Source organism: Diceros bicornis, chromosome 1 (genome assembly GCF_020826845.1).
Source record: "Diceros bicornis minor isolate mBicDic1 chromosome 1, mDicBic1.mat.cur, whole genome shotgun sequence".
Classification (NCBI taxonomy): Eukaryota; Metazoa; Chordata; class Mammalia; order Perissodactyla; family Rhinocerotidae; genus Diceros; species Diceros bicornis.
In genome coordinates, this window is record NC_080740.1 from 63,234,407 (window position 1) to 63,255,824 (window position 21,418).

At 39.2% G+C, this 21,418-nt stretch overlaps 1 protein-coding gene across 5 annotated transcripts in view; it reads right to left on the reverse strand.

Moving 5' to 3' along the window:
• PRELID2 (PRELI domain containing 2) overlaps positions 1 to 21,418 on the reverse strand; it is a 68,364-nt gene that overhangs the window by 29,644 nt on the left and 17,302 nt on the right. For all 5 annotated transcript variants that reach the window (XM_058543175.1, XM_058543166.1, XM_058543187.1 and 2 more), the window contains exon 5: positions 1,623 to 1,728. In XM_058543175.1, the coding sequence (XP_058399158.1) occupies positions 1,623 to 1,728 (106 nt within the window). The remainder of the gene's footprint in view (positions 1 to 1,622; positions 1,729 to 21,418) is intronic.

Sequence of the window (21,418 nt, forward strand, 5' to 3'; positions counted from 1 at the left end):
AAAAGAACATTTGCAATGAATTTGATGGGAGGGAACACCAACATTTCACCCCAATTCACCTAAATGTTATCTCTCCCCCAAAAAAGAATTCTATTCTTCTAAAAATTATACTTAGTAGACCTGTATTACAAAACAAACAAAAAAAAACTATACTCAATTATTATTATTATATTTTTAATTCAGTCAGTAAAAAATTTGTGCAAATTTGTTTCTCTCCTGTTATAAAGTACCTACATGATATCTTGATTTTGCCTCTTGGCCCACTAAGTTTAACATATTTACTATCTGGTTCTTTACAGCACAAGTTTGCCACTCCTGATCTAAACAATGTACAAAAAGTCAACTCAGTCAGGAACATGGCAACAAAATTATTTTCTCATCAGCCCTATTATTATTAGAGTGCAATTTTGCAGAACATGGGGGTTTTTACAAATGCATAATTTACAATATAGCAGAAAAGCCTGCAATAATTTCTTATGAGTGACAGTCACATCAGACTGTGGGGAAGCTCGACTACTCCCTTCAAGCCCAGGCTTAAACATGCTGGGCCAGGCTGGATATGTGCTCATCCAAGCCAGGAACACATCATTAATCTCAACAGTATGTCTATGGAGTAAAGTACAGTACCAAATACTCATTCATCACCCCCAGCCTGCCAGACTAACGCATCATGGTCCAGGTTCATTCTTGAACCTAGATCTGCAAAACAAGAACAAAGATCAACTACCCAGAAAAATCTCTGAGGTCATAACAATAGTTCTTTAGACCAGCCATTAAGCCTAACCCACAAAACAAAACGAGGTAACATGTGCATAAGTCCTAAGTAAATCCCAGAAATAAGTGATTATGCTCATCATCACAATAATAACAATAAAATATTATAAATAATAATTTTAAAACACCTCAAAATACCTGTAATAGGCATATAAAGATGCATAAGGAATGGACTTTGCTCTAGGCAAGAAAATAGGATATCTCAATCTCATGTGTAATATCATGTAAGACACATTAAAAACAGAGTAGCTCTACTTAAAACAGGGTACACAGGATCTTAGAACATCAAAGTGGGCTCTGGATCACCTTCACGGAAGCGTAAGCTCTCACAACTACAGAGTTTGAAAACCACAATAATAGACAACCAGAAGCTCCAGATCTCTGTGTCTTCCTCATCCATAACATCAGGACAAAAATAACAGCCATTTCAAAGGTTTGTGAGGAATAAATGAGATAATAAATAAAAATTCATTTTACAGTGAGTAGCACCATAGTAAGCACTCAATAAATATTAGCCATTATCTTTTTTATTAAACAGTTGTCATATTATATATACTGTAAATATAATTATTCATTCTGATTATTTCTCTTAATTAGACTATAAGTATCCTCCACATTATCACATACTCTTCATTGGCATATTTTTAATTTAATGGGCCACAAATGGCACCTTAGTTTTACTTTGATTTGGTTTTATGCAATAATTAGTGAGGGTAATTATTTTTGCATCTATTTATTAGCTGTATTTTTTTCTTGTTATGTCTGCTTATGAGCCTTATTCAAGAAGTCAGTGGGAATCTCCATGGTTTCTTAAAATTAACATTGGTTCAAAGGGGAAACAAGCTTACCTTTTGGGCTCCCTGTCTTAAGAAGGTGCTGGCAAAAGTTTCCAAAATGTAGTTCAGAAAGCCAGCCCCTGTGATCGAAATCCTGCCTCTCTGAACAAACTCTGTCCTGCAAAAAGCAAAAATATGCATCTTTGATGTCATTCTATGTTTGGATATTTCAACTATAGGGATTTCCAACAGTATAATTACCACTTATAATCACAAAATAATATCCATAGTAATTCAATAATTGCCTGTTACAACAAAAGATTTTGTTAAAAACAGACTTACAGTTTATATAATATAAGCAACAGTCTTACTCAAATTAAAGAATATTTTTTTCAAGTTGCTAAGAGAGTAGACTTTAAAAATTCTCACCACGGGAGCCAGCCCAGTGGTTAAGATCACGTGCTCCACTTCAGCGGCCCGGGGTTCACAGGTTCAGATCCTGGTTGCAGACCTACACACCACTTATCAAGCCACACTGTGGCAGGTGTCTCACATATAAAGTAGAGGAAGATGGACACGGATGTGCCCAGGGTCAGTCTTCCTCAGCAAAAAGAGGAGGATTGGCAACAGATGTTAGCTCAGGCTAATCATCCTCACCCAAAAAAAAAAATTCTCACCACAAAAAAAATGCAACTATGTGCAGTGATGGATTTCTTAACTGACCTTATTGTGGTAATCATTTTGCAATATATACATATATCAAATTATTACATTGTACATCTTAAACTTACACAAACTTACACAATATTATCTGTCAATCATATCTCAATAAAGCTGGGAAGAAAAGAAATTATATGGGTGCATTATTCAAACAACTGCAGAACACAGGATTTCTAGCCATACCTAATAAATAATTCCATAATCAAATTGTGATACTCAGGGTATCAACAGTCTTTAAAAACAACAACAAACATATACATAGAGACAGAGATTGGATTGGTGGTTACCAGAGGGGAAGGGGGGAAGGAGGAGGGCGAAAGGGATGATTAGGCACACGTGTGTGGTGATGAATTGTAATTAGTACTTGGGCAGTGAACATGATGTGATCTATGCAGAAACAGAAATACAATGATGTACACCTGAAATTTATACAATGTTATAAACCAATATGACCGCGTGAAAAAATTCACATGATTTAAAACAAAAAAAAAGTTGCTCTACTTGACCCACAACAAATAAACTTAACTGATTGTTGACCCACAACAAATAAACTTAACTGATTGTAAGTTATATATATTAACTATATATTATATATTAAATATATAATATATAGTTAATATATATTTATTTATATATAGTTAATATAAATATTTATATTTATTAATATATAATATATAGTTAATATATATATTCATTTCATGATGTAAAATGGCTTTTTGAAATTTTATCTAATACAATTATCAGCTGTATGACTTTGGGTAAATTATTTAGATTCTCTTAACTCAGTTTCCTCACATGTAAAATGGGAATAATCATAGTATCTTCACTTTTACAACTACTGTGAGAAGTAAATAAGTTAATACATACAACAGGAACATGAACAGTTCCTAACAGACAATGAGCATTCATTAAATGTTAGCAACCATTACTAAAGAGACAGACAGACAGACAGACAGACAGAGACAGAGACAGGAAAGCCAGAAGCCTGGAATGACTTCTTTAATCCTTGACTGGAAAGAGAGGGGAGACAGATATGCCACTACCCTATTTAAAGTTCTACTAATATTATCTCCACTTCATAAAACAGAGATTTGTATAACACCTGCGAGTGACGTCAGAAAGACGGCAGAGTGGGAAACCCCAGGCCCTCATCCCCCCATGGAGATACCAACTTAACAACAATATATGGACCAAATTGCCTTTGTAACAATCCCATAAACCAATTAAGAGGTTGTAGCACCCCAGGTGAGTGCAAAGCCAAGCAGAGCCACATCAAAGTGAGTAAGAAAGTCTGTTGCATTTCCCTGCCATAGCCCCCATCCACCCAGCACAGTGCAGTGCCATCAGGAGAACACTCCCCACTCCTGGCTTCTCCCTTGGGAGGGAAAGAGAAGAGTAGAATGTATGTCCAACATTCTGGCTTTACAGGGGGATTGCCCAAGGAACAGTTTTCTGTCTCATCTGACTCGGCATGCTAACGTAAATGACAGTATACTTCAGATGCCTGGGGGCTGCTCAGAACAAAGGCAAGCAAGGTGACTTATTACAGCACTAGAGAGTCTCCAGTACCACGGACAGACATCAGAGAGAGCAAGAGGTTATGCACTCTTGAGAACAGGAGCCAATCTCTTTAACTGAGAAATTACACACACAAGCCCAGAGAAGAAACATCCTCAGAAAAGATTTGAGAGACCCCCCCCACCCCCAGAATCTCTACTCATGCTGATTGATGAAGGTCACCTCCTGCATGAAGCCAGTCCACAAAGACTGGGAGAGGTGACTGTCGTTTCAAATGCCCAAGTCTCAACAAAAGATCACAAAGTATACAAAGAAACAAGGAAACATGGCCCAATCAAAAATAACAAAATAAATCTCCAGAAACCAACCCTAAAGAAATGGAGATGCATGAATTACCTGACAAAGAATTCAAAATAACCATCTTAAAGATGCTCAATGAGTTAAAAGAGAACACAGATAGACAACTAAATGAAATGAGGAAAATGATACATGAACAAAATGAGAATATCAACATAGAAACTAGTAAAAAAAAAAAAAAAAAAAAAAAAAAAAAAGAAAGGGGGCTGGCCCGGTGGCGCAAGCAGTTAAGTGCGCGCGCTCCACTGCGGCGGCCCGGGGTTCGCTGGTTCGGATCCCGGGCGCGCACGGACGCACTGCTTGGTAAGCCATGCTGTGGCGGCGTCCCATATAAAGTGGAGGAAGATGGGCACCGATGTTAGCCCAGGGCCGTCTTCCTCAGCAAAAAAAAGAGGAGGATTGGCGGATGTTAGCTCAGGGCTGATCTCCTCACAAAAAAAAAAAAAAAAAAAAAAAAAAAAGAAAGAAATTCAGGAGCTGAGGAATATTATTATTGAATTAAAAAATTCACTAGATGGGTTCAACAGCAGATTTGATGAAGCAGAAGAAAGAATCAACACACTTGAATACAAGTCATGAAATTATTTAGTCAGAGGAGCAAAAAGAAAAAAGAATGAAGAAAACTGAAGAGAGCCTAAAAGATATCACCAAATGGGTCAATATACACATTATGGGAGTCCCAGAAGGAGAAAAGAGAGAAATGGGGGCAGAGAGCCTATTTGAAGAAATAATGGCAGAAAACTTCACAAATTTGAGGAAGGAAATGGACATCCAAATTCAAGAGGCTCAATGGACTTGAGAAAAAAGCAACTTGTCAAGGGAACTCCCATAAGATCTTCAATGAATTTTTCAGGAAAAACTTTGTAGGCCAGAAGGAATTGGGATGATATATTCAAAGTGCTGAAAGAAAAAAATGCAAACCAAGAATACTATATCCAGCAAAGCTATCCTTCAAAAATGAAGGAGAAATTAATGGGGCTGGCCCAGTGATGTAGTGGTTAAGTTCGCGTGCTCTGCTTCGGCAGCCCGAGGTTCGTGGGTTCGGATCCAGGGCACGGACCTACACTCTGCTCATCAAGCAAGCCATACTGTGGCGGCATCCCACAGACAAAATAGAGGAAGACTGGCACAGATGTTAGCTCTGGGACAATCTTCCTCAAGCAAAAAAGAGGAAGATTGGCAACAGATGTTAGCTCAGGGCCAATCTTCCTCACAAAAAAAGGAGAAATTAAGACATTCTCAGATAAACAAAAGCTGAAAGAGTTCACCACCACAAGAGATTTGGATTACACTTAACTCTTCTGTGTTCATTCATTTGTTCAGCATACACTGACTGAGAGGTTACTATATGCTAAATACCACACTGGGGGCTTGAAGCCCAAGGTGAAGGAGACAGACTCTGTCCTCCAAGATCTCAATGACTAGTGGGAAAGACAAATAGACAAGTGGGTGAGCGTCACACCAGCAATTAGAGGCAAAGCATTCCACTAGAGGAAAACCACAAGGACTCAGGCAAGAAAGCATGAAAGCATGAAGGAACAGGTATGAGGAGCTGCAAGTTATCTGCAAATGCCCAATACTCAGTAAAGGGCTTGATAAATTCTTCCCATAGGAATGACCTGAATACAAAGTGGGCAAAGGAGATGTTAGGAGATGAGGCTAGAAGGACAAATGGAGACCAGACTGCAAATGGTCTTCAGGCTGAGGAGTTTAGACTTTATCCTGAAAGCACAAGGATTTCTCTTCTGAGGGCACCAAGTAATAGGTACAGACTAACAGTTACATGTGCATCATTGACTAAAAAGCTTGGTGTCACTCCTTAATGTTTTTAGATGGTCTCCTATCTCCCATTTTCAGCACAGTGCCTACATTCAATGAGTTCAATGAGTATTTGTTAAATGAATGAATTAATATTAAATTTCTTTACAATCAAAAATATTCAACAAAGAAAATACTTCCCCCTACCTTCTTATATCTCTATGGAAAAGAGATGGGAGCCATGTCTCCTATATGTGTATTGGGGGGGGTGTGTACATGTATATATAAACACATTCACTGACACTAAGAAAGGTGTTCTAAGAAAATTATGGATCCAAAAAGCTGTGATTTGGGTAAAAATATTTATCATAACCTCTTCATTAGACCTCTCTAATTCTCTAATAGCAGTGGCCTCCACATTTAGATCATGCACACAGTAAAAGGAAGCCTTCAGAACATTTCTCTCTCTCTCTCCCTCTCTCTCTCACACACACACACACACACACACACACACACACACACACAGAATTATCCTAGCCAATCTGACATAAATAGTCTAGGCAAACAGTCAGTCTAGGCAAAGCAGCTTCCACCTCTTAGATTAAGCCTATTTAAAATGATTTGCTCATGTAAAACTATATCCTAGTGACACTAATCTTTCCTGTCTTTATTCCAGATTAGTCAGAGTAGAATTTTACAGTGACTTTAATATTTAAAAGTGAAAAGTTGAGCAGTCACACACTCTTGGGAGAGATGTACTCTTGAGTCCTCAAGGCAACTATAAGTGAGAGATTAATAAAAGTCTGTCTTACATCATATTCTAACCAATATTTATTTCTTTCTGCCACTATTGGGAGAAGCAAGTGCTCAGAAAAGCACTCTCAGGGTTTGCCCACATATTAGAGAATAACAGGGCAGTAAAGCAGGGTCATGCCCTTGACATCAACAAGATGAGAGTTTATCCTATTATATTTTAAGACTGCCAGAGAAGAAAATGTTGCACTTTCCCTCAATAACTCATTGACAAAGCACATCAGACATTTTCTTCTTACTACACATAGCTAACCTAAATCCTTCATGCTAGATAAGCCTCCATTTAAGTTCCTGAGTAAAACACAGCAGGTTACACAACAACATACAGTTTAATTTCAGCTCTTTAAAAAAAAAGAAGAAAAGACGGATGGACGGATATATAAATAGCTAGATGGACAAATGGATAGAGCTGAAATACAAAAAGAATCTCTGGGCATCACAATTATAGGTGTTATTTATTTACTTTGTTTAATTTTCTATAATAAATATGTATTAGTCGGAAATCGCCAAAAATATCAAAAATAAGACCCTGAGGATCATTTTTATATAAATAAAAAGTTATTCTTTAAAAGGCTCTGTGCTACGAAGAACCATTTTCAGCAAAGGTACATGCTAACTTCTGACTCACCCTTCATTTAAAGTCTCATTAAATCACTTCTTGGCTTTCCTCTCCCACACTATGTAACCTCAGTTTTTTGTGCCTTTTGTCCTAAGACTTTCTCTTGCCCTCAACCTTGAAGTGTTCGATGTTTCATTCAAGAGACATAAAAATGGTCAAGTCTTCCTACACTTGTCTTTTATCTCTGTTAAGCCTGAAGGACTGCATCACATTTATGATGTTATATACTCATGGTCACACTTACTCCTCAAAAAACTGGATAGTAACAGTGTGTATTAGGTATCAGACACTATATTATCTTCTGAAGTTGTTACTCTTAAAATTTTTTCTCTCTTTTGCACATGAGGAAACTGTGGTAAAGAGAAGTTAAATAACTTTCCCGAGGTCATATACCTTGATGTCATGCAGATTCATTATCTACTGCCTCAAAATCCTAGTCCTGCTCCTATCTTAATGACGCAACCATCCTCCTAGTCTATGAGATTAGAAATCTCAGCAACACATTATACAGTTCCATTTCTAATCAATCCAAACATTCAATCAGTCACCAGATTGTGTTTATTTTATTTCTAACATCCTTCAATAGTCTATGTCATTCTCTCCCTTTGTATTGCTACTCCCTGGGTTTAGCACAGCATTTTCTCTCTCCAGGACCACCACAACTGCCTCCCAACAGGGTCCTTGTCTCCAACGTGGGCTCCCCATAATCCACACAGCCCAAAGTCAGCTTCCTAAGCACACACTAATCTTGTCACTGACTATTTATTAAGGCACAGAGAATAAAATCCACACGCTCAGTTGAGATGCATCCATATTGTTGCATAGAGCTGTTGTTCATTCGTTTTCATTGCTGCATAGTGTTCTATTGTTTGAAAATATTCCAAATTATTTAACCACTCTACCAAGATGGATATTTAATATGGACCCAGTTTGAGGTTATTATCAACACTGCTGTAAAGAAAATATTTATAATGCATCAAAGGGACATATGTGCACAAGTATCTCTAGAGGATCTAGCAGTTGAATATCTGGGTCATAGGACATGCACAGTTTCAACTTAAACAGATAATGACAAATGTTTTTCCTAATGGTTTTACCTGTATTTTTTTTTTCTTGATTGCATCAATTCCAACTGCAATGACTAGCACATGGTAGGAAATCACTAACGCATTAGGAACAAAAGAATAGAGAGAAGGACGGAGGGTAGGGAAGACGAAGGGAAGAAGCAAAAGAAGGGGAGAAATTTATAGTACATCTCAATACTTTCACCAGGGAATTTGAACCAAATGTCTCAGGAGTTCCACCTGCTAAAGTCAGTAGGGGGCAGCCTTCACCGGGCTGAGAGATAAGCCACCACAGTATCTGGAAAATTATGTTAAAAGAGGAGGCTTAGGCCGGCCCCGTGGCTTAGCGGTGAAGTGCGCACGCTCCGCTGCTGGCGGCCCGGGGTTCAGATCCCGGGCGCGCACCGACACACCGCTTCTCCGGCCATGCTGAGGCTGCGTCCCACGTACAGCAACTAGAAGGATGTGCAGCTATGACATACAACTATATACTGGGGCCTTGGGGAAAAAAAGGAGGAGGATTGGCAATAGATGTTAGCTCAGAGCCGGTCTTCCTCAGCAAAAAAGAGGAGGATTAGCATGGATGTTAGCTCAGGGCTGATCTTCCTCAAAAAAAAAAAAAAAGAAGAGGCTTGCTCACTTACTCACGCAGTACCTGTATCTGAGTCACATCTATTGCTTTGTCCACAGGCAGACATAATTCAACATAGAACACAATGGAAGCATGACACAGAAAACACAGCTCAAATCTAGGAACACCTTTGTGAAAGTGAATGGCAGTTCATACGATCAGTCCCCTAGTTGGGGTCATTTAAAAATGTGTTCTCTTCTGGATTTGGGAAAATAAAAAAGTTCAGAGAAAATATGGATCAGGAATTAATCCCCAGAGCACACAGCCACCAGTTCTGAATCCTCAAAATGGTAGTTTCGAGAAAGCAAAAACTATTAATGAGATCCTGTCCCTGAATTATTGACTGGTTAGGTATGGCAAATCTTGCCTAATTGTTTTCATGATGGGAATTTAATTAAAGTTTCTTTGAGGGGAAAAAAAAAGGTTCCACAGATATTCTTGTTGTGATGACATCTCAGTTGTAATCACGATGTTTTTGGCAATCTCCTGGAACCACATGGAGGGGCAGCCGAAAGGAAAGACAAGGTCAGCAGGTCAGACTGCCTGGTCATGCCCTGTCTAACTCCCTGGGTCTAACACTTCTGTGGAGACTGCCGGGCTCATATATGCACTCCAGCACGCCAGAATATGTAGTCTTTCCCACCCTATCTTATCAAACCCATTTATATAATTGTGCCTCCAGAGAACCAATTCAATTTACAGAGTTCTCAATAAGTGCTAAGCAGTTTTCAGCCTTAACACACACACACATTATACACACACACAAACACACACACTCCCAGGACAGGGATTAAGGGTGTGGTTCCTGGAGTCAGATTACTTGGATTCATATCTCATCTCTAACACACAATAGGGACCCGCCCACATAGGCAAGTTCCTGAAGATCTGAGAATCTCAGTCCTCTCTGGAAAACACGTTAATAATACCCATTTCATAGGTCACTCCAAGGGTGAATAAGGTAATATATGTAAAGCACTCAAGGTAATATGGGTAAGCATTCAATAAATGTTAGTTAATACTACTAACACGAGGAATAATAATAATGCTATCTACTACCACCACCACTATTATTCCCATTTACAGAAAGAGAAGCACAGTGTCTGAGAAGTTAAATGCTCCCAGTACAAATCCAGCTCTGGTAACCTCCAAAACCTTTGTACTTCATTAACTTCTAGGTGACACTTGATCACCATAAACCACTTGGCAATGAGTCCCTCCCTCCCCATTCTGCCCTTCAAAGCCCTTGGAGGTTTAAATGAACCCCTCATCTTTCCAGCCTTCTCTCCCACTCTGCTATCACAGGTCACACACTCACTCTCTGCACAATAGCCATGTGAGACCAAACATCCCCCTCGCCTCTCTGACCTCTGCTCCAAGGGCTCTCTCCCTCTGAGCTGCTCTCTTTTAATATTTATTTATTTATTTATTGTGTGTGTGTGTGTGTGTGTGTGTGTGTGTGTGTGTGTATGAGGAAGATCAGCCCTGAGCTAACATCCATGCCAATCCTCCTCATTTTGCTGAGGAAGACCGGCCCTGAGCTAACATCCATGCCCATCTTCCTCCACTTTATATGGGATGCTGCCACAGCATGGCCTGACAAGCGGTATGTCGGTGCGCGCCCGGGATCCTCCGAACCCGAGCCGCCAGCAGCCGAGCATGCACACTTAACCGCTATGCCACGGGGCCGGCCCCTGAGCTGCTCTCTTTTAACCTGTCCCAGGAATGGGTTATTAACAACACCCCTAAATTATAACAATGGGCAGCAGCAGGGAATGCCATAACACTAAGGAATAATCAAACAGTGAAATCTCAAGAACCTAGCAGACTAGTGCAGGTATATTTTATAGGGCAGGGTGGCTCAGTTTCTGAAAACATAGTATTTAAAAATTGATAACAGACAATACTTTTCAATATTGCATTGTGGTAAGGCATTGTATTACGTCCTTTATATATACGCATTTCAGTTAATTTTCTCAACAATCGTATGAAGTAGGTAATATTAAGCCTGCTTTACAGATGAAAAAACTGAGGTTCAAAGAGGTGAATTTGCTAAAGTCAAAAAAAAATAAGTGGCAGGACCACTATTTGAATCCACACAGATAACCTCAGATCCCATGTCCCTTCCCACAATCCTACTACCTAGAAAACTGCCTATTCAGTGCAAGCTTACTAGCATCCTGAGTGGTGGACAAAGATTCAAATTATACAACAGTTTGTGAACTGGCCCAATTGGAGGCTTTTCTTGGGATACTGGGCACACCAGTGCATGCATCCCATTCAGGGCTGGCTTCAAGGACATGTGATCTAGGCAACTGCACAGGGCTCACCTGTCAGAAGGGCTACATACTTTGTTGAATGTTCTGCTGTCACTGTTTTGAAATTCTTAACCATTTGGAACAAAGGGCTCTGCATTTTCATTTTGCACTGGGCTCTGCAAATTATGTAGTTGTTCCTGATCCCATTTCAAACGTAGGTCTATACAACACTGCCAACTGCCATGCCCCTGGGGAGTTTTCTGAGATGCTTAGGAATGCATACTTCAATTTAGCAATACCTACTAACAGCCTGCAAACCCTTGGACCCATAACATCTACCTATAACAACGTGTCCTAAGCAAATAATCTTAGACAATTATGAGACCAGCCTAGAAAGATATTTATCACCTCATTATTCATAAGAGCAAATAATAGGAAATAATGCAAATGCCCAATAATTAGGACATTTAATAAAACATACTAGAATAATTTTATCCAATGACTACATCTGAACAGCCATAAAAAAATTATTTAAAAATGACACATTTAATAAGGAAAGACAGTCTAAAATGTAATGTTAAATTAATGTAAAAGTCAGTATACCATGTACAATGCGATTCCACGTTTGTAAAAATGATTTTTCCGCAGAATGAGTAAATAAATTGCAGCAACTGCAGCTCCTACAATGGAATGCTATACAGCAACAGGAGAAGAACAAACTACTGATACACAAAAGATACAACAGAGTACATACTCTATGATGCCATTCCATGTGAAGATTACCAGTAGGCAAAACTAATCTACAAGGATGGAGGTCAGAATAACAGTTTCCTTTGGGGTCACTGACTAGAAGGAGCACATGCTTAAGAGGGCCCAAACATATCCTGTTTTTTCTTATACGTATTTTGTAACTGTTCTACAATGAACAAGTAACACTTGTTTAAAAAAAGAGGAAACATTATTTTTAAATATGATGATAAAGAATACTTGCAGTAAGACTCATCCAAAATAGACCTATGTGAGGGCCAGAAGGTTTTCTTATCTTCAGACAAGAGGCTGTTGAGTCATCCCAGAGCAGACGGGAGAATCAAACAGAACAAGCTAGGAATTACCACCTAAATTCCTCACAAGGCTATAACCCTCTTGAGGTCAGACACATATGAAATGGAGCTGCCTCTACCTCCAGCACAGAAAACGTCTCAAAACATAGCTGTAAATGCAAACCAGAAAACTGAACTCAGCTTATCAATTTTATTTTCCATCTCTTTGCTCAGCCACCAATATTAGCCTTGATTAGAAAGATGACAATCAAGCTCCCAGGTGTCCATTCTCAACCTGATGCAGGAGGCAGATCCTTAGACTAGACAGATTGTCCCCAGATTCTTGTCTGTTGCCTCAAGACTTTAGGTTGTTCTACACGATCTCAATGTACGGCTGATAAAATATTATAATTTTTAATACCCAAACTTTTTGCGTATTCACTACAGATGCAAAAAGCTAACAAAAAAAGAAAGAAAGAAAATTAAACAGGCATCTCTGCTCCATAAGAGCAGCAACTGCAACACAATTTCAACACAGATCAGACGCATTAAAATCTCCCTTCTTCCTCCCTTACTTCCACTGATAATTCCTCTCCTGTATACATTCAAGAGGGCCCTTATCTGAATTTTGCCAAACTTTTTAGGAGGGTGTTTCTGCTGAAAAGTGTTTACTGTTTGCTGGAGAGCCAGATTATCAACTGGTCATGCTTTATAAGATTAACAGGAAATTTGCAAAAAATGAAGTTTCAAACAGGTGTCAGCAGTGTATTTGCTTACCACCAGAACCACAGGATACTGACTAGTTATCAGGGGTTCCCAAATCTAGCTGCGCAACAGATTCACTTGGAGGACATTAAAAATGTTAATTCCCAGGAGCCAGCCCAGGCCTACAAAATTAGAATCACCACAATGAATCTACATGTTTAACCTTCCCCCTGAATCCTGCTCTAATACACAACTCAAAACCAAAAAGCAAAGGAGAATGAAAAAGAAAAATCAATAGGCACTCACTAAGATATTTCAAAAGCTCTTACTGATAAATGGCATAGAATGCCCTCTTGGCTAAACATCATTGTTTCCAGTTCAATCATTATCTCCATTTTCAACAAAACAGCTTACTCCACTTTTCAAAGTTAGTACCTTTAAGGAGCCACCCCACTTTGAAAACAGCATTTATTCACCATTAGTTCCAATAACAACTTTCATTTATCTAGTGCCTTATACTCTCCAAGTGTAGAACATTCCCATCTATTATCTTACTAAATCTTCACACCACTGTGAGGGAGTTCAAACTACCTTTATCCCTTTTCCCAGAGACAAATGGTATGTAAGTGACCAAGCAGCAAAAAGGAAGAGAGGTCTCCATATTATTGGTTCAAGAGTCCCTCTACATCAAATTTCCTGCTAAATCCTACCAAACTTTCCCAATTTGCACTTGCCCCTCCTGCCAGTTCCATCCTTTTCCACTTCCCTCCCCTCATCCCTATTTTGGCCCATAAGAAGCACGATCTACCATTCCTTCAACAAATGACCACAAAGCATCCTCTGCAAGCCAAGCACTGTGTTAGACACTGAGGATAAAGCAGGATGGGAAAACAGAGAAGACCCTGATTAAATGAACACCAACATAAAAGGCACACGAATGTCTTTAGAGAGCAGCCTTATTGAGCCAAAAATAAGGCTCCAGCCCAGATGTTTTATTTACACAGAAAAGGTCTTGTTGTTCGGTTTTCTGTAATTGGCAGTATGTTCTGCTGTCTGATCACCCACTGGTACACTGGAAATCAAGGTCAATATGAGGACAGGGAGTCACATTTTGGGGTGAATACAGTGGTATTTATCCAGGCCATTAGATAACCACACCCTCAAGCCCTTTATCATCAGGATTGGGGCTTAGAAATAATTCCTAAGTGAAGTTAACAAAGCCAGGATATTTTAATATTTCAGTGAAAGCAAGTTTGGAGGTCAACTAAAAAGGCCAGGGCCGGCCCAGTGGCTTAGCCGTTAAGTGCGCGCGCTCTGCTGCTGGCGGCCCGGGTTCGGATCCCGGGCGCACACCGACGCACCGCTTCTCTGGCCATGCTTGAGGCCGTGTCCCACATACAGCAACTAGAAGAATGTGCAGCTATGACATACAACTATCTACTGGGGCTTTGGGGGAAAAAAAATAAATAAATAAAACTAAAAAAAAAAAAAAAAAAGGCCAGTGCCAAACACACAGAAGTCACCAAAACTGTCAAATTTGCTCCTCAGAAAAAAAAAAAAACTTCAGAGCAGGGGAAAAAAATAGATACACAAAGAAAAAATGCCCAACAATTAGCCCTTCAAAACATGCAAATTATACTATTTGTGATTCACCAGATAAATACTCAAGACTTGAGATGTTTTAATCCAGAAATTGAAAAATAAAAAAATTCAAAATGTTGTATAATTTATTTATTAGAACGAAAAATATTCATATGAGTAACTTCAATAATAATGAAAATTTATTGAACTAAGAACAGCTGCTCGGGGGCCAGCCTGATGGTGCAAGCGGTTAAGTGCGTGTACTCCGATGCCGCGGCCCAGGATTCGCCGGTTCGCATCCTGGGCGAGCACGATGCACTGCTTGGCAAGCCATGCTGTGGCGGCGTCCCATATAAAGTGGAGGAAGATGGGCATGGATGTCAGCCCAGGGCCAGTCTTCCTCAGGAAAAAAAAAAAAAGAGGAGGATTGGCAGATGTTAGCACAGGGCTGATCGCCTCATTAAAAAAAAAAAAAAAAAAAGAACAGCTGCTCATCCCATTAATTTAATCTATGTGTAAAGTCTGATTTTAGCTTTTTTGATTCTTTAACTACATTCCAGGAGGAATTTCTTTGATATTTTATAAATGTTGAATCAACATATCTGATGGTATTAACACACACTCTAAGCTGAGCATTTTTAAATCTCAGAAATAAGGTTTATAAGCATCAATGGATAAGGAAAAGCTCTTAGACATGGAAAGGTGAAGATATGGGCCATTGAGATGCTCAACGCTGAGTATGGGAGAATGGTCTTGTTACTCAAAAGCAAAAAAACCCCAGCTCTGCAACATCATGAACAGAGTAAGTCTCCCCTGATGGTGATAACTTAAAACTTGCTTCAAGATAACAGAAAAGTTCTTACTTACCACAAAACCCCATACAGTTATGGTGAGAGAGCAAAGCCCAAGAAAATACTTTTACAAGATGATTATCTTTTAGAATTACTTGGATAAAGTAAATGTCCATTATTAAAGCCATATCAAATGCATATCAATTATACTCCCACATAGTACAATAAAAATCTATTAGAAGGAGAAGAACCAGAAAACTAAGAAATATAAAGAATAGAAGCAAACACAAAATAGTAAGAAATTAGTAAGTGTATCTCAGAATGTAAGGTTTCAGAGGACAGAAACCATGACTTTTCTCTTCCTTCTAAAAAATCTAAAACAATATACTGCCTTCTCCACTTCCAAGAGTAAATGCCTGTGTTCTGCTCTGAAAAAAAAAAAAAAAAAGCACATTCCCAGAGCTGACTTTTAATGTTTTCGTTTCAGATTAAGATTCATTTTTCTATTTTCTGATTTGGCCCAAGTGTCCTAAAGCAAAGCAGTGCCTCAGCCCAGCATCTCTGACTCTGGAAACTCAGGCAGTTCCTCAGAGCACCATGCCTGGTGGCCCTGGGTCTACAACAGCCTTGGTCACAGCATGAACCAAGAACCAGAAATATGGGGGAATTCAGTCCATGCCAAATGCTTGCATTGACCCCTAGATGCTATTCTCTCCAGTGCTTAAATCTCACTCTGGAACTAAAACAGAAGGGTTCTTATTCCCATGACTCTCAAATTGAGGAGCTCATATCCCCAAAGCCGGTGTGGGGAGAGAATGGAAAATCACAACATGGAACATCCTCCTGCACTGTAATGGTAAAAATTATAAATAGGTCCTATATTAAAATAATGCATACTAAGGATTAGAATCAAAAGTCATGTGACTTTTTAAGATGATAACAACAATAAAGGTAATAATACTAATCACTAACATTTATTGACCCCTCTGGGCAGGCACTGTTCTAAGCTCTCTACATGTACTATTTCATTTAATTCTCACAACAACCTCTGAGGTAGGGATGTTATCCCCATCATACATCATACTCAGAGAAATGAAATACACTGTGCAAGAGCATATAATTGTAGTTTCAGAGGTGGGATTCTAACCCAAGAGTCTAGTCAGTTATTGTGCAATAGGATATGAGAGAGCCTGCACAGGCCTGGAGGAGCCAGGTTGGCTGTGTGAATAAAGTAGATCTGTAGATTGTTGGACAAATGAGCCAGATAGGGAAAGACAACAGACTATGAGGCTGCCTTAGTTCCTGCTGGCGTTCCACTTCCTGGTTCCTGTCCCTTGAGAGGCCTGATCACTGGTACAGAGATACCCCTGTATTCATTTGCAGTGGTAAGTTTCTATTCCTTCCCAAACGTAACAAAGACAGTGGGCACCGTGGTGAAAAGGAAATGCAAAGAGGAAAAGAGGTGCGCAGCATCCCCTTCTTACAGACTCTATTTTTGTTCAGGTGCCCATCCTCCCACGCAGCCCATGCGTTTCACAGGGACCGGACTCCACCCCCAGTCTAGGGGCAGATCCTGATTGGTCAAGGCCAACCAGCCCAATAGTCTTATTGGCCCAGGAGGGAGCTGGTGATCCGAGTTGACTCGAACACATTCAGGAGAAGGTCGCTCCCCCTATGGTTGGGATATAGTTTCTCTTCCTCTCACAGATCTCTTTCCCTCACTAAATGTGGACAAAGAAGTACGCTGACTCTAGCTGCTCCTGGCAGCCATGAGGAAACCCAACTTGAAAAAAGATTAGCTACACAGGGGAAGATGGACCTAAAAGAACAACAACTATGGAACTACAGCCACTTGGTTATGAGATAATACAGTGCCTTACTGAGAGGAAGGGCAGTGTCCTTGCCAACAGCATAGATCCTGGAGTCACACTGCCCAGGTTTGAATCTATATCTGACACTTATTGGCCACCTTAATCCATACAAGTTACCTCTCTAAGCCTCAAAATGGGATAATAATAGTTCCAACCTTATAGGGTTGCTATGAGGATTAAATGAATATATATATATTTTTTCATTAAATGAATATATATACACATACACACATACACACATATGCAGGTGTGTGTGTATATACATACACACATATATATACATATATCAAGCACTTAGAATAGTGCCTGGCACATAGTAAATAAACATATATAAGCAATGGCTGGTATCATCTGAGTCAGGGTATCTGCTATTTGCTGTGAAAAGCAGCCTAATTGATAGAGGAGAAGAAATAGAATAAGTGTAGGACTTCTCTGAGGCATGGAATACCAAGCTGGACCCTGGAAAAGTGAGATGAGTGAAAAACAACACATCACTCTACCTTCTGAAAAGGATGTAAATTCCATTCCATAAAAACTGCAGGAAGAAAACATCCAATGAAGTTAATAAAGGAAGACAGCATTACAGAAATACCCACATGCGTGATAAGGCAGACAAGGGGAAAGACCGATGTAGTTCTTGCCCGAGAATGTGCCAGAACTGCAGAGACATGAACAGGAAACCAAAATTGGATCTACGCAAAAAAGACGGAGAGCAAGGCTTAGTCAGATTCTACAGGGAACCCATTTCGAGCCCCTCTCTGAATTGAGCTGAGAGGCCATGCACAGGGACAGAATGACATCTGGTTTCCCATCACACACCCACACCTGCTAACCAACACACAGCTTAAAGGTCTAATTTTAGACTCAGTAACCACGCCAGCTTTTTTTTCCTTTAAAAAAAATTGTTCATATTTCACCTTCTGGGTGCAGTGGCTAGCCATTACTCACATTGCCTGGCAAAGGAGACGAATGAAAGTAATCATATGTCCTTCTTTCTTTGACATCCCCCCAAGATTACCCATGCATTTAGAATGCCTGCCTAAAATGCCTTTCTAAATCCATGTCAAGGGCCGGCCCCGTGGCTTAGCGGTTAAGTGTGCGCACTCCGCTGCTGGCGGCCCGGGTTCGGATCCCGGGCGCGCAACAACGCACCGCCTCTCCGGCCATGCTGAGGCCGCGTCCCACATACAGCAACTAGAAGGATGTGCAGCTATGACATACAACTATCTACTGGGGCTTTGGGGGAAAAATAAATAAATAAAAAATTATAAAATTAAAAAATAAATAAATAAATAAATAAATAAATAAATCCATGTCAAGAGCTAAGACAACATAAGTTTCCTAGAGTCTGGATCACAGCTTTCATCACCTCATCTCCTACCCAAAAACCTTCGTGCGGCTGCTTGTTGCTAAAAGGATAAAACCCATTTTCCATAGCCTAGGAGTCAAAGTAATCTACAGTTTGAGATAAATCCACCCTTTATAAATGTCTGTGTTCCTACGTCACCTCTTTGCTCAGGATGGAGTCCATGATACCTGGATTCACATCTTGGCTCGGCAACTTACTGATTGTATCACGTTGGGTAAGTTATTTAACCTGGGTCTCAAAACACTGCCAGTAAAGGATCTAGCTTTACCTTGGCAGTAGGTGTCAATAAATGTTGGCCTGCTGTGTCAATAATCTAAGAGAGTGTTTTGGAGAGAACAAAACCATAACAAACCAAAGAAAGAAAAAAGTGTAACTTGTCAAACCTTTATAAAGAGGAATCTGATAATACATATCAAAATATAAAATGTGGGGCTGGCCCAGTGGCGTAGCAGTTAAGTGCATGTGCTCCACTTTGGCGGCCTGGGGTTCGCAGGGTCGGATCCCGGGCGCGCACCGATGCACCACTTGTCAAGCCTTGCTGTGGCGGCGTCCCATATAAAGTGGAGGAAGATGGGCACAGATGTTATCCCAGGGCCAATCTTCCTCAGCAAAAAGAGGAGGATTGGCAACAGATGTTAGCTCAGGGCTAATCTTGCTCACAAAAAAAAAAAACAAGAGAGAGAGAAAAAAAAAAAATATACATATATATATATAAAATGCACATAACCTTCGACTCAGAAATCCCATTTTGCTCCATCTACCTTAAAAGGTCATTGACTGAATGGGGAAATATGTAATCATAGGTATTTCATCACAGCATTGTTCGTAATAGCAAAAAATTCAGAAACAATCTAAATGCCAATTAGGAATGAACTTAAGAAAATTATGTAAACAAACGCTATTGCTAGGTGATAAAAATGGTTTCCTCTTTTTTTCCAGAACTGTTTAATATTTTTTACAAGACTCATGTATCCTTTTTTCCAGAATCAGAATGACTATTTAAAAAATAATTTTTAAAAGACGAAGTCTTGCCATTTGTAACAACATGGATGGACCTTGAGGGTATTAAGCTAAGCAAAATAAGATGGAGAAAGACAAATATCATATGATTTCACCCATATGTGGAAGATAAACAAACACATAGATACAGAGAACAGATTGGTGGTTACCAGAGGGAAAGGCAGGTGAGGGGAAGGCAAAAGAGGTAAAGGGACACATTTGTACAGTGACAGATGGAAACTAGACTTTTGGTAGTGAACACAATGCAGTCTTCAGAAGTCGAAATATAATGATGTACATCTGGAATTTACATAATGTTATAAACCAATGTGACTTCAATAAAAAAACAAAATAAAAAAAATAATTTTTTTAAAAACACACAAAAGAGAAAGGTCCTAAGGGAGATTTCTCCTGGATTCTCAAGGCCAATTATCATTTTATGTCACTGATAAAGGTTCAGTTCAGCTTTTCAGACCAGCCAATAGCCCAGATATATGAGAAAATTGAAGCTGAAACGAGGTAGATGAAATGAAAGACTTTTGTGTTTTTTGCATAAAATCATACAATTCCATCCTGTTACTACTTCTATGTACAAAAACAAACAAACAAACAAACCTCTATTCTCTGGCCACAACTTTTATAATTAATCCCAAACATCTATATTCTACATATATTCGTCAGCTGATGGACACTTGGTTTGTTTCCATATTCTACCTATTATGAATAATGGTGCTATGAACATTCCTGTACAAGTTTTTGTGTGGACATGTGTTTTCAATACAGTGTAGAATTGCTGGGTCAAGTGTTAACTCTAAGTTTTACTTTTTGAGATACTGAAAAACTGTTTTCCACAGCAGCTGCACTATTTACATTCCCACCAGCAGTGTGTGAAGGCTCTAATTTCTCCACATCCTCTCCAACATTTGATAATGTGTGTCTTTTTTATTATAGCCATCCTAGCAAGTTTAAAGTGGTATCTCATTGTGGTTTTGATTTGCATTTCCCTAATGACTAATCATGTTGAGTATCTTTTTATGCACTTATTGGCCATCTGTATAAGGGCATACCTCAGAGATATTGCAGGTTTGGTTCTAGACCACCACAATAAACCCAATATCACAATAAAGCGAGTAACATGAATTTTTTGGTTTCCCAGTGCATATAAAAGTTATATTTACACTGTCCTGTAGTCTATTAAGTGTGCAATAGCATTATGTCTTAAAAAAATAATGTACATAATTTAATTTAAAAATATTTTATTGCTAAAAAATGCTAACCATCATCTGAGCCTTCAGTGAGACATAATCCTTTTGCTGGAGGAAGGTCTTATAAAAAACGCAGTATCTGCAAAGCGCAATAAAGCAAGGTGCAATAAAACGAGGTACACCTGTATCTTTTTGGAGAAATATCTATTCAAATTTTTTGCCTATGTTTAATTGGGTTGTCTTTTATTACTGAGTTGTAATAGTCCTTTTTATATACTGGGTGCTTCATCAGATATATGGTTTGTAAATATTTTCTCCTATTCTCTGGATTGTCTTTTCACCTCCTTGACAGTATCGTTTGAAGCACAAAAGGTTTTAATTTCGATGAAGTCGATTTTGCATATTTTTTCTTTTGTTGCTTGGGCTTTTGGTGTCATATCTAAGAAACTGCCACCTAATCCAAGATCTCAAAGATTTACACTTATGTTGTCTCCTAAGAGTTTTACAGTCTTAACTCTTTCATTTAGGTCTTTGATCCATTTTGAGTTAATTCTATATTTGGTGTGAGGTAG